Source organism: Callithrix jacchus, chromosome 2, assembly GCF_049354715.1.
Source record: "Callithrix jacchus isolate 240 chromosome 2, calJac240_pri, whole genome shotgun sequence".
Taxonomy (NCBI): domain Eukaryota; kingdom Metazoa; phylum Chordata; class Mammalia; order Primates; family Cebidae; genus Callithrix; species Callithrix jacchus.
The window spans coordinates 31,057,920-31,071,832 of record NC_133503.1 but is presented as its reverse complement, the minus strand read 5'-3'; the positions used below and the strand labels follow the sequence as shown (position 1 = coordinate 31,071,832).

Sequence of the window (13,913 nt, the reverse complement as noted above, 5' to 3'; positions counted from 1 at the left end):
GTACGAGAGGTTTCTTCAACTAATACGTCTTACATAACCTTCTCATCCATGTGCCCTCCCTGCCCCCAGTTCCTGTTTCCTACTCTGTTATATTTACCCTAAAGCAATTAAGGACACTGGAAATTATTTATTTATTTATTTTAGCAATAATTTAAGTGAGAGGAAATTATTCTTTTGTATTTGCCCACATGATTTAGTCTGTGGCTCCTCATCAGACCACCAACATAATGACATACTTTGTTCGACCCTACTTTTTTTTTCTAGCCAGAAAGCTCCTGGCACATGGTATGTATTCACCAAATACTTGTTGAATGAAAATTTCCCCCTTTCTTATAGATCTTATTTCTCTCTCTAATTTCAGACCTCCTCTGAGTTGAGGCTCTGAAATAAACTTTCCTGGTAAGAGCAGGTCTAAGAGCTTTTAGGGGTCAGTTTTTTTCCCAGCACAGAGGGGTATGGCCTTCAGACTTAGTAGCAAGCAATGGGCAGGAGGAATCTACCTAGGCTGGCCGAAATTACACAGCAAAGCCTACACATAAAGGAAGTGCTATCCTAGTGAATGTGCAAAGATCCAGAGAATTTATAGAGGTCTAGCAGATAGAGGTGCTTAATACAACATTGTGAATTAGCAGATGAACATTAGTTGGTCTCAAACTTTGAGTGTGTCTACAGAGCTTCCTAAAAATTAAAGATGCCTTGGTTTTTCTCCAGTCTGGAGACTAAAAATCTTGTCTGTAAGTCAGTTCTTGACTAGTGTATCAAATCTGTATATGGTGTTTCATAGATACACAAACCATTTTCCCACCTCCTTATTTGACACTGGGCCTAGGTTTTGGATCACAAAGACTATGTCTTCTCTGGAGAACCCCCAATGCTGCCCCAGTTACCCAATCAAACTCAGGAGTCTTGGGGACAAGAAAGCAACATAAGGTTGCCTGTGTGGCCATTTACCGTAACTCCAAGATGCTGGTTACATTTCGAGAGGGAAAGATGCGTCGGATGTAATTGAAGTCACCCACATAGAGGCTCCCATCGATTCCAACAGCCAGAGCCACTGGGGCCAGAAGCTTGTTGCCTTCGGCAAGGCCGTTGCAGCTGGGACAGGAAATGCTGCGGCGGCGACCGTTGCCCATGATGCTGGTGATGATGGCAGGCTGCTGGGTCAGGAACTGGTTTTCCCCAGTGCCCTTGTGTAGGATTCCTGCCGGGGATGGAGAATGGGAGGGGTTATCGAAGCCCTTTGGTGAAGACACATGTATTGGCCAACTGGGAGGGAGGGGAAGAGAAAAATTAGGAAGCTTCAATGTTTGGGGAGCTCCCCAACTTCTTCACAATGTGGAGAGAGCTGCAGTGGGAGAGGTAGACCCCAGATGCTGTGGCATTGGGTAAAATGCCATTTGGGGGTATAACTGAAGAAGCCTGTAATCCCAACTTCCTGGTAGGCTGAGGCGAGAGGATTGCTTGAGCCTGGGAAGTTGAGGCTGCAGTGAGTTATGATGGCACCCTACATCCTGGATGACAGAGCGAGACCCTGTCTCTATTAAAAGAAGTCATAAATAAAAGGAGAAGGTAGGAAAATCTATGCATATTTTGAGCACTTGATGAAAAAATGACCGAGGGAAGGGGAGGTGTGACCACTTAAATGCTGAGGCTAGAGACAAGATACCAGAGAAGTGGCAAGGCTGTATTTGGGAAAGATGTGTTCACGTACCACTTTTAACATTGAGGATGTGGTGTTTGTCCAGGGACCAGCCACCCAGGTTGGAGGGGTCCAGCTCGAATCCCTGAAGGAGGGCCGTCCTTTTCTCCCAGAGAATTAGACTGGGGCAGGTCTCATATTCAAACCCGACAGACACTGAAAGATAAAAGGGGTGGGGCAGAGTGAGAGAAAAGAGAGTTTACTTGATTACTCCAGAGCTCTCTAGCAAGAATGAGAAGCAGGTGTTCACAGTAATCCAGATTCTCTTCCAAAAACTCACTCAGAGGCAGGCTGATTGCTTTTCTCCTTGTTATTCTACAATATTAAATTCAGATTTTTAGCTGAACTCAACCTTGAAACTTTACACAGCGGTACTCTGTGGGGATGGAAAGACCTTTCCAATGAACGTCTAGCTTTCAAAAATGACCCCAGTGACATGGAGGGAGGAAAGGAATCATTTGAAAACCTGACACAATTCCCCTTTAGAGATGGACAGGAGACTGTTTCTCTCAGCCTGCTGTTCACGGCATGCATTTATTATATTTCGTGTTATTTATTTCCATTTACTAGGATAAAGCCCTTTGGGATCATACTGGCTCATTGACATGGAGATTCTGGGAGCAATAGCTTGTGTAAATTAAGGCACTTGGTGTGTTCACTCAGGATTCCAGAAAGTGCCCGGAGAGGCAGGCACCAGCAGGGGCACGGCCTGCCAGTTACATGGGGATTCAACGGGGAACAGAATCTGAAAGCTGTTTGTAAAAATCCTGCATTTGCCACATGGATAAATGGGAGAGAGAGGTGGAAATGAAGGACATTAGTCCTAGCTTGGCTCCAGGCTCACACATCCTTGGGGCTCCATTTTCCCCACGTGTAAAATGGGTTAAGTGAAGACTCAATTTCTCAGAGAGATGTGTTAAGGAGAGATGGGATGAAGCACTGAGATGCCATACATTTTTAATTGGAATGCTGCTCTAGAAATATGAGGCATTGTTATTATTGCCGTTCCTACTGCATTAAACTCTTAACTATGTGTGTCACCTTTGGGGATTCTCTGTAGCTTTAAAACATTCCTGAGATATAGAAGTGTCAATATGAATGGAGGATGCATTTTTGTCCTTAAAAAACCCTATATATTTCCTAGCTTGTCCTCTGAAAATGCCAAGAAACAAAGGCCAAATGACCAGCCTCAGCAGCAAAGAGAATTGCTAGTGCCTGGCTTGATATATTATTTCTCATTAAAAGGAATCAGGGCTTCTTGAAGAAATGGCTAGAGCAAGAAATGAACACAATGACACCAGCCTACTTTATCATACCGGAAAGCAAGGAAGGAATAAAAATCTATTAGGGTCATGTCAAAAGGATCTGGGAGTGAGCTTGAAAAGGTGTCCACCGACCAAAGATGGGGCCATTTGGTCATTAGTAAGGATAATAACTTCAATGGACTGAAACAAACTGGATGTATTTCAGTCCGTGAGTTCATACTGGTATTTAAGAAACATTAATTTGCCACCACTGGATGATGAATCAACTCATCATATTGAAAACTAGTAAATAAAGGGAAATAATCAAGCATTTATCTTTTCTTTCTTATTTGAACCATACTTGAAATAACCAAATAGTTAAGGAAAAAGGATCTCTATATAAAAGTATTTCAGCTAATAGATGAAGAAGGAAGTATAGAATTAAAAGACCATTTTGCAATCCCTAATTATTGGGTGGAGTAGGCAATGAGCATCAATGGCTACTGAAATCATTAAAAAATACACAACTTGACTTTAGGCACCTCTTGATGAAAGGACCTAGCCCCACCTATCAAGTTGTTCTGCCAAAACAAAGAATTAAAAAAAAAAAATCAAACCTGAACCCGAGAAAGCTTCAAAATTCAACTGTCAATGATCAGGAGGCAGGGAACACAGGAACAGGCCAAGATAAGGAAAGATTAAAGAAATTGAAAAGCAAGAGAAAGAGAAATCAACCAATTGCAAAAGGTGGATCTTAACGTGATCTTGAAACAAAGTATCAGTAGTTTATGGTATTTGTCAGGCAACTGAAATATTGAACGATGATGGGCTATGTGATGATATTAAGAAATTATTGTGGTTTTTTTTTTTGGCATGATAATGATATCATTTTTACGTTTTAAAAGATACTTTCCTAAATGTTACAGATGAAATGGTGTGATGTCTAGGACTTGCTTCAGAAAAATATGGGATAAAGGGGAGTGGACAGGGGTGTGAAAAAACAGGCCTCATTGTTGATAATGGTAAGAGCTGGAGTATATGGAAGTGCATTACAATATTTAGTCTACTTTTTGACATTGACTGTCATTTTGATATTAGCTAAAGCCAGATAATATATATATGTGTTACAGACACATATATATATTTCATTAGATTGTGTTGTGTATTAAATGCACTAGATACTCTGAGAACTTCTTACTACCTTAAGTTAACTCCACTCACTGATGAGGCAGACCCCCAGTGCTGTATCCTGAGCAGGTGTAACCTGTGAGTTGCATGATCTTGGGCAACTTTCTTACTTTCTCCCTCCTGCCCCATCTGCACAAGCACAATGGGGTTATGAGAGTGCCTGCGTGAAGGGTTACTGAAAGGTTACACAACACAAAGGATTTGGCGCAGTGCTCTCTACACAAAGGGAATGTCATAAACACTGGCTGCCAATTACGGTGAAAACGTCTGAGGTTGCTAGTTTCTTACTTTGGTAACTTATCTTTACAGTTCTTAAAATACACACACCTACTGGTGAAGAGAGCACAGGATTCTAAATTTTAATTAATTCCTAGATAGCTTTCCACAAGTAGGAAGGTGGGTGAAGATTAATCCACAGCTCACAACTCTGATCACCGTAGGACACTTCTCTTATGGAGATCTTTCGTAAGAGGAGAATTGTGATTCTTTCAAAAGGCAAAACCCTGGAACATAGCATGTGGCTTTCTGATCTTCTCAAACCCCGTTTTCTGATTATTCAGGGGCATTCTGTGCCATTTACAAGTGCTCTATCTGGAACATGAACTAGCCCCTGCCCATCTCCCTCCCTTCACCTTGAATATTTTCCTTTTCCACTACACTTCAGCTACACTGGCCTTCTCTCTATCAAACACACCCTGCTCGTCTCTCTGCCTGAAATCCTTTTTTTTCTGATTTCCATGTGGTTTCTCCTTATCATTAAAGTCTCTGCTTAAATGCTGCCCTGTGGAGGCTAAATGTCCTCAATGCTCATCACGGTTGCCCTTCCTCCCCACAATATATATCATTTACTTTTATTTGCTTATAGACACTTATCCTGCTTGATATTTCCTTGTCTCATTTGTATTTATTGTCTCAATACCCCACCAAAATGTAAAGCCCTTGACCACTGTGTCCTTGTCTACTGGAATGGTGCTTGGCATATCCTATGAACTCAATAAATATGAGTTGAATTAACACATGACTAAATCCATTGATCAATAAGTGGTTGAAACCAAGACATACCAACAGCATCTGAGAGTCCATACACCCTTTGGCCATAAGCATCTGTCTTATCCCAGATGAAGGTGTAGGCCAGGTTGGGAGAAGCCTGGAATGACTTCTGGAAGAGATGCCCCTCGACGGCCACCATCAGGTGAACCCTAATGAGGTTCAGGGGCACTGTGGACTGGGTCATGGTGATCTTCAGCAGGGACCTGTACCCTGCGGTTCTGGAGCTCAGATAGCGAAGCTTCACATTGGAACCAGGGAGCTCGATTTCTTCATGAAGAACCTGGAGAGGAAACACATGGCAGGCACACGCTTCAAACACACCTGTGCAGGTGAACTGTGTGTAGCCCGATACTGTCTGTCTGCTATGTCCCTCACTGAAGTATCACATCTTATGTGGGTGCAGGAACCACGTACCACCACTGAGAAAGAAAAACAACAACAACAACTTTATCCTCCATCAATGGAGTGATGGGGCTGAGGTTATGATTTTTGGATTAATAATTATTCTTGGTCACTGTTGTGTTTCTTTTTAAAAAAACCCACACTGTTGGCAAAAGATGTAAATAAGAACAGCAGGCTTTATTGCTAGCTGCATGCAAGGAGGCCACGAGAGGCTGTAATTATATGAACCTACAACTTCCACTGACAATCCATATAAAGCAACAGGGAGGCAATAATATAATATGCCCTCTGTCGTAACACCGATGTAGATCATTAAAGAACCTCTTATCATGTATCTCTGTGACTAACAGGAATAAAAAGCAATTTGCAGGTGGGTTGCACATATGTATGTTGTTTTTATTTTATTAAAAGCTCTGATGACTGTCAAAGTCTTGAACGACTATCTGCAAACATCCAGAATAGCCAAGAGGGATTCAAACTTCCATCTCTGGTGGCTGTAAATTTTATTATGCTCCTACTTTCTTCACTCCCCTGTAATATTAATTTCTGTTCCACTCGGGGAGAGGCGGTGTCCAGTTGGTCTTGGTTAGGAAAGTCCTGAGAGTCCTGCCCTGGCCCCTGCCATTCCTACCTGGGTCTCAGGCACGATGGGATTCTGCCCAGGGGCAGCGCTGAAGAAGGTGGACAGGGGGGAGGAGATGATGATTGGATCGGGCCGGACAAATCCACTGAGGTCACAGCTGGGGATGGAGTTCTCCTCGGTCTTCATCACCAGGGTGTCCATGGCGTAAAAGCTGTTCCAGGGCAGCCACACAGTGCGCTCCTGGCTCATGAACGGGGCTCGCTCAAAGTGTAAAGTCAAGGAAGCACCTCCATTGGCGATCAGGTCGAACCTGGAGAGGGGATAAATGGGCTGATGAGAGGGTGGACTCACCTTTAGACATGGCAGGATGCATCTCCTCCCCCTCCCCTGATGGCCATGGGATGGGAAGAGCACAGAGGAGAACATGGGCTTTGGAGACAGACAGTGGGGCTGGAACCCAAACTCTACCACTTACTAGTTGTGTGGCAATGGGCAAGTTACTAACCCTCTCTGAGCCCATTTCTTCATTTGTAAAATGGGATTAATTACACCAATACACATGGCATGGATAAGAGTGAAACATCACGAGTGTAGCAGAGCAGAGGTCAATAAACTATGACCTTTGAGCTAAATCCGGCCCACCATCTGTTTTGGTAAATAAAGTTTTTATTGGGCAGGGAACAGTAGCTCATGCCTATAATCCCAGCACTTTGGGAGGCTGAGGTGGGTGGATAATTTGAGTATTTCAAGACCAGCCTGGCCAACATGGTGATACCCTGTCTCTACTAAAAATACAAAAATTAGCTGGGTGTGGTGACGGGCGCCTGTCCCAGCTACTTGGGTCCCAGCTACTTGGGAGGTTAAATAGGAGAATTGCTTGAACCTGGGAGGCGGAGGTTGCAGTGAGCTGAGATCACGCCACTGTACTCCAGCCTGGGTGACAGGGCGAGACTCTGTCTCAAAAGAAAAAAAAAGTTTTATTGGCACACAGCTACACCAGTTTGTTTAGGTACCCATTGGGGCTGTTTTCCTGCTGTCATGGCAGAGCTGAGTTGTTGGTGACAAGCCACATGGCCAGCAAAGCCTAAACTAGCTACTGTATGGCTCTCTACAGAAAATGTTTGCTCACCACTCGTGTAAAGCACTAAGGACAGTCCTAGGCTAATAGAATGTTCAATAAATAGTGTAATTATAATGATACGACGTTAGGACACAAGGAGGAGCTCATGATAGCATTCTTTTAATCAGCCTCTGCTCTGTGGTTGATGTCTTGGACAATGTTCTTAAGCTATATTTCTGTTTGTTCTTTAAGAGCTGGACAGAGGTGTACTACCTGTAAAGCAGAATAAAGGTAGCCGTTTCTAATTAACACAAAAGAAGGACGTGAAAAGTAACTCTCCTAATTTTAAGCTTTATCTCACCTCTAGAATTTCATCTCTCTTTTTCTTTTGAGATGGAGTCTCACTCTGTCACCCAGGCTGAAGTGCAGTGGTGCCATCTCGGCTCACTGCAACCTCTGCCTCCCGGGTTCAAGCAATTCTCCTGCCTTAGCCTCCCAAGTAGCTGGGACTACAGGTGTGTGCCACCGCACCCGGCTAATTTTTGTATTTTTAGTAGAGATGAGGTCTTACCATGTTGGCCAGGATGGTATCGATCTCCTGACCTCATGATCCACCTGCCTCAGCCTCCCAAAGTGCTGGGATTACAGGCGTGAGCCACCATGCCCGGCCATAGAAATTCATCTCTTTGAGGGCAGTGGTGCTGTCTGTCTTGCTCCCTTTAGAATCCCCAGCAGCCAACTGAGTACTTGGATCACAGTAAAAACTCGGTAAAAATATACTTGACTTGCTGGTTTCATCCAATCTTAGTAACACATTTGCTTTTTTAGTAAATGTGAATGAACAGGGAGCATAGAAATATTAAGGTAAATATCAGAGCATGCACAGTACAATAGTTTATTAATTACTTTGTGTGCTTATTTATTGAGCATACACACTGCTGGCATAGTTCTGCATAGGGTACAGAAGAGAGTCAAATGTCTTGACGCCAAATTGTTCCTAGTTGGCATGATAGAGTCAACTTGAGTATTTGGGACACACGCCACTATGCAACAGATTGCGGGATTCCTCAGAGCTTTCCCAAGCACGTCCTGTGACTTCCACAGCTTTGCAACCTGAACGAGCTGGAGAGTCACTGATCCAGGAGGTTGGATAGATGATCTGGGAAGTGACTTGGGCCACAATTACTCAGTTGGAAGAGATGCAAAAGAAAGGGACAAATAGCACATGAAGGACTCAGAAATGTCTTCTTCTGTTGTCTCATGGGACTTCAGAGCAATTGACTCAAGGATGTCAGTTTTTCAAGAACTTTGGAACAGGCGCCACTGCTCATGTCTGTAATCCCAGCACCTTGGAAGGCCGAAGTGGGTGATCACAGGAGGTCAGGAATTCGAGACCAGCCTGGCCAACATGGTGAAACCCCGTCTCTACTAAAAATAGAAAAATTAGCTGGGCATGGTGGTGCATGCCTGTAATCCCAGTTACTTGGGAGGCTGAGGCAGGAGAATCACTTGAACCCAGAAGGTGGAAGTTGCAATGAGCTGAGGTCATGCTATTGTACTCCAGCTTGGGCAACAAGAGCAAGACTCCTGTCTCAGAAAAATGAACAAAGAAACAAAAAAAAACAAAAAACAAAACAAAACAAAATAAACAAAAAACCCACTGGCTTTAAAGAATGAATAAGGGGCAAGGTAGTTTCACAAGGCCCACATCTGCCATCCTGTGCTTTAACATAATTAGATTTGGCTACAGAAATGTATGAGTGAGATATCAGAAATTTCATTAATATTGAAATTTGATGTGAATCATTAGAATCTTTGTTTGGGTTTCAGAGGTGGGAAAATGAAGGTAGGGCTCCTGGGGGCTGGTAATTGTTGAAACTGCCTGTAAGGCTGCCTGTAGGGCATTAGAAAGAAAATAAAACCAGACTCTTCAACAGAGAAAGGTAAAAAAATCCCTCTTCTTACCTCTGTGATACATACAAGATTTTCCAGAGTGCATTTCACAGAAAGAGTGTTGCATCAGATTTGTAACCACAGTTCCCTTTGCATTTAAAATAGAATGCCACAGTTGTGTGTGTGTCTGTGTGTTTTTTAGCCCAAAGTAAGTCAGTGTTTTCTCCCTCCTATAGATTTCTTTTTCTCTTCTTATCTTTTTCTTTAAATTTCTACTCTATGCCCAAATGGATTAAGGAAATGACAGAGCTTTCATCTTGATGGGGGCTGAACGGGCGCATGTTTCCAATCAGAAGATAATAGGGAAAGGTTGCCTCCTTCACACAGCAGGGTGACTGCTAAATGTATTTAATTAGACTTCTCTGATTACACGCCACCCCTCAAAACAGTAGCGAAAACAACACAACTCCTAAAGCCACAGATGAAAGCAGAAGGGGATCACCGCAGGACACTATGTCATGTGGATTCCTGTCACCCTGCACTGCCTTTGATTTAAAACAGGAGTTCGTTTCTAAGAGCTACCTTCCCTTCTTTTTCTAGAATCTGCCCCCACCCCAACACACACACACACACACACACACACACACACACACACACACACGAGCATTGACCTGACATTAAAAAAAGGAGAGTGGCTATGAGCTACACGAGACAAGCTGGCTTTCCTATTCATTTTCTGTTTTTGATGCCACATCAAAAAGCATGAAATGTCTTTAGGGGAATCCTCACTAGGGGACTGGCTTGGTGGATATTCCAGCCCACCAGGGGGAATCCTGTGGTTCCATGCCAAAGCACCGTCTTGTCTCTTTGCACACACATGTGGTCCTGAGTAGGTCTGAGCCCCACAAATCTACTTACGTGCCATCCTGGCGGGTGATGGTGTAGCCGTATTTTGGGTACTTGACAAAAGACACATTCACACCAACCAGGGGAGTTCCATCTGTAGTTACTACTTGGCCTCGGATGAGAGAAACCAAGCTGAGAAAGAAAGAAACAGAGGTCTTTGAGCCACATTCAGGAAACAGACAATTCTCCACTGCCTCTGCTCCCTCGTCTTCAGTTGGTCCCTCAGGCAAGGAGAAGACTTTCGACATTAACTTCTGGTTTCACACAACCACACTAGTGACATTTTGGGATGAAATCCATGGGCAGCATCTCCCATCACCGAGCTGGGCTGTGGGGTGTCCTGGGCACCTGCCTTCCACTCTTGGCCTTGCTCCATTTCTTGACATCGTTTGGCTTTTGTTTGGCCCAAGCTTCAGGCTGTCCCTCATCGCTCCCAGGTGCTCCTTAGCCTGGCCAGGTTGAGAGCTTCCGCATCTGCATACTTATTTCCATTTTTTTGGCTTTGGAGGATGGCCATGTTACTCTTCTTGAGGCCAGAATGTCAGAGCGGGTAGTGGGGAGCACAGAGATTCTTATGAGGCTGGGAAATACATATGCATTGTCTTTTACTGCCCTCTAAGAGCAAAATTTCTCATAATCCATGAGGGTCTGAGGAAAAGAGAACACTGGAGATTTTATATGTATATATGCAAAACCCTTCAATATACACATTCAATAAAAATGTGTGTGTGTATTGGTATTCATGAAGGGTTCAGAAAAAAAGAAAAAATTGAAAAAGTGTGTGTGTGTGTGACACACACAAACACACACACACATACTTTTTTCTGCTAGAACTATATTGGATTCTGGATTCCATGTTACTACAGATTTCTCTCATGTCAAATTTCTATCTTGAAGGGTTTTGAAATCCTACCGATTTATTTCCAGTGTTACAGAACATCTTCCTCTTTCCAGACACAGTAACTAGAACTTTCCCACAAATCCCATTTCCAACAAGCTACCTCTGGGAAAGTCCTATAAAGCCAAAGAGCTGCTACAATATTCTGCCCAAAGTCCATGGGGGGAGAACGCACACGCCTCCTCTCACTTGAATTCTCTTGACTTCACAGAGAAATGGGACAATGAGAATCTCCATTTCTGCAGCAAGCCCCCAGCTGACTGGGCAATATGGCAGCAGAAGAGAGGTTCTCAGGCTCGCAGCGTCCTGGACACACTCCCAGTTTCTGAACTAGGTGATCAACTGACCCATCCTTTGCCAGGATCTTGTCAAAGTCAGCTCGATTTTTGGAATGCACTTACTTGTGCATCCCTGGGTGTCCTGAAAACCGGAGGGATGCTGTCTCCATGCATCTCTCTTTTTATTAGCAATACCCCCAGCTGTTCAACTCCAACCCTTTGATGATCTCAGGAGTGTTTAGACTGTTCCACTGACAGCTCTAATTGTCTGCTACTGGCTGCCTAACAAATGAATGCCATTTTTAGCTGGTTTTAACCACAATGCTAGAATCTTTTAAAGTGAAAAACTAATTTATGAAAATAATCCTTTTGTTCAATTCCATTTTCTTATCTTAGCTCGGACTACAATTTCTTTAAGACCTTACCAGACACTATTTTAAAATCAGTGATGTGTGTTGACGACCACAGGGTACACAGTGTTTGTGATGAGAAAACAAAATCGAGAGTACATTCCACAGCGGAGTGTCCCCACCCTTCCTTTTCTCTACAACTGCTATTTCTTTTAAATCATTCCTCTAGCAGAAAGCTTTGCCGGGTGCCGTAGGAATAACAGCGGCTGTGTTGCCTGTGATTTCCATCCTCTATTTTTCAAATTGTTCCTTGCTGCTGGCTTCCTATCATTTCCAGGCAGTCAATTTGCAGAGAAGATTCAGCTAAGACATACTATCAGTTCATTTCTATTTATGATTATTGATGTGTAACAATTATCGCATTATCTAGATAGTGAGATCTGCTCTATAAATTATAGTGGTGGAGTTGAGGCATTTTAGTTATTTCTGTATGCCATTATCTACGGGAACGCCTTTTTAGAAGTCTTGAATTTTCAAGTTCTTTTTTACTCCTAGCTTTGTCCTTCTATTTGTCAGATGATAATGTACTGGAATTCACATGCTTACTGAACTTCAACCTATGTCTTGGAGTTACATTTTGTATTTCTGAACTATGTATCCATGCAGACAGCTGGAGAGCCTCGGCTCATGTGGGTGGTGCCATATATTGCTTACATTCAAAGCTTCAGGGAAGCTTTCTCTAAAGCAACTTTCTTTCAGGTCTCTTGGGCTGGTATAGTCTACCAAATATTCTGGGGTTTCTGACTGTTCACCCGTATTTTGGCTCTAGTTCAAGGTGCCTTCTGGAAGTAGTAACTATTCATAAGGAGAATACGATAAAATTAGAAGGGCCGGGCGAAGAAAGAGTATGAAAGGGAAAGTATCAGGAAATGACTGGATTGAGGGTGGAAATAATGGGAGGTTAATTAGGAAGCAGATTGAAACAGACCTTCAGAGGATGCCCAGGCCTTCAGCGGGCATTTTCAGTATAAGCAAACTATAAACCCCACTGAAATGCTTAGAGTCCAGTGAAAGCTCTGCCCAGTCATGGGTCTCTGGCAAGATGAATTATGTTCATAATTCAAAGGAAGGGTACTTACAGAATCTGCTCTAGAACTAGGATTTAACAAGCAGAGTAGATACATTTTATTTATCAGAGCTCTGTGGTTTCTTTCATTTTTCTCGAGAGGTTCTTCTACTAAAAGAAACTGTAATAATACTGTGTATAGTATATGTCAAAGTCAAATAAAATAGATGAATCTCTAAATTTAAAATGTTTTATTTGGGAAGCCAGAATTGCAATTCGGGGCATATGCATAGTGGGTAGTCTTCAGGATGTCTGAAGAACAAAGAGAAGTTTGGAGGTTTTATAAGGAGAAATGTTACTTATTATTATTATTATTTTTAAGATGGAGTCTTGCTCTGTTGCCCAGGCTGGAGTGCAATGGCACGATCTCCACTAACTGCAACCTCCCCCTCCTGGATTCAAGCAATTCTCCCGCCTCAGCCTCCTGAGTAGCTGGGATTACAGGTGCACACCACCACACCTGGCTATTGTTTTATATTTTTAGTAGAGATGGTGTTCCGCCATGTTGGCCAGGCTGGTCTCGAACTCCTGACCTTGTGATCTGCCCACCTAGGCCTCCCAAAGTGCTGGGATTGCAGGCGTGAGCCACTGCGCCTGGCCTACTTATTCTTTTAAAAGAAAATTCACTGGGACTGATAAATTTTTGGTGATCTGGTGAGTTCTATTCAGTGAATGACGGCGGTGGGTAAAACTAGTCTTATGTTTCAGTAGCTATTAGATCAGCTGCTTTCAGGTTACAGCAGGCAGTTTCAGTAGCCAGGCCTGGGGAGAATTACATTTCTAGGGCAACGTGATGTACCCAGAGTGCTTTCTCTTCCTGGCCTCTTGACTTGTATGACAAGAATGACCCAATTCGTCTGATAAACTTTTACATATTTAATAATGTTATCCTAATTTTGCTCATCAAGAAAATGAGGTTTATGAGCCCAACATGCTATCGTTAGGAGGTGTCAGGGCTGAGATTATTTTTACTTTTCTATTATTTCTTTTTCTGTTTTATTTTTAATGAAATGAGAACAGAGAGAAGCAAAAGTTGTTGGCCTAAGGTGACCTTGGGAAGACACTCATACTCAAAAGAGCTACAGGAATTGGGGCTCTCCAAACTTCCAGAGAGCTCTAAGGGGCTGTAGAATTAGCTATGCTGCCACCCATCCCACCATCACTGGACTCTCTCTCGGTGGGGGACTGAGTCAGGGTCGGGGCCTGATGAAAGGCTCATGAGGGGAGCTCTAAGAG

At 43.2% G+C, this 13,913-nt stretch overlaps 1 protein-coding gene across 38 annotated transcripts in view; it reads right to left on the bottom strand.

Annotated features, from left to right (window-relative positions):
• TENM2 (teneurin transmembrane protein 2) overlaps nt 1–13,913 on the bottom strand; it is a 3,966,312-nt gene that overhangs the window by 59,991 nt on the left and 3,892,408 nt on the right. For all 38 annotated transcript variants that reach the window (XM_078359011.1, XM_078359016.1, XM_054252473.2 and 35 more), the window contains 5 exons: nt 10,038–10,157; nt 6,215–6,476; nt 5,194–5,461; nt 1,712–1,855; nt 952–1,201 (listed from right to left, as the gene is read on the bottom strand). In XM_078359011.1, coding sequence (XP_078215137.1) covers nt 952–1,201; nt 1,712–1,855; nt 5,194–5,461; nt 6,215–6,476; nt 10,038–10,157 — 1,044 coding nt within the window. The remainder of the gene's footprint in view (nt 1–951; nt 1,202–1,711; nt 1,856–5,193; nt 5,462–6,214; nt 6,477–10,037; nt 10,158–13,913) is intronic.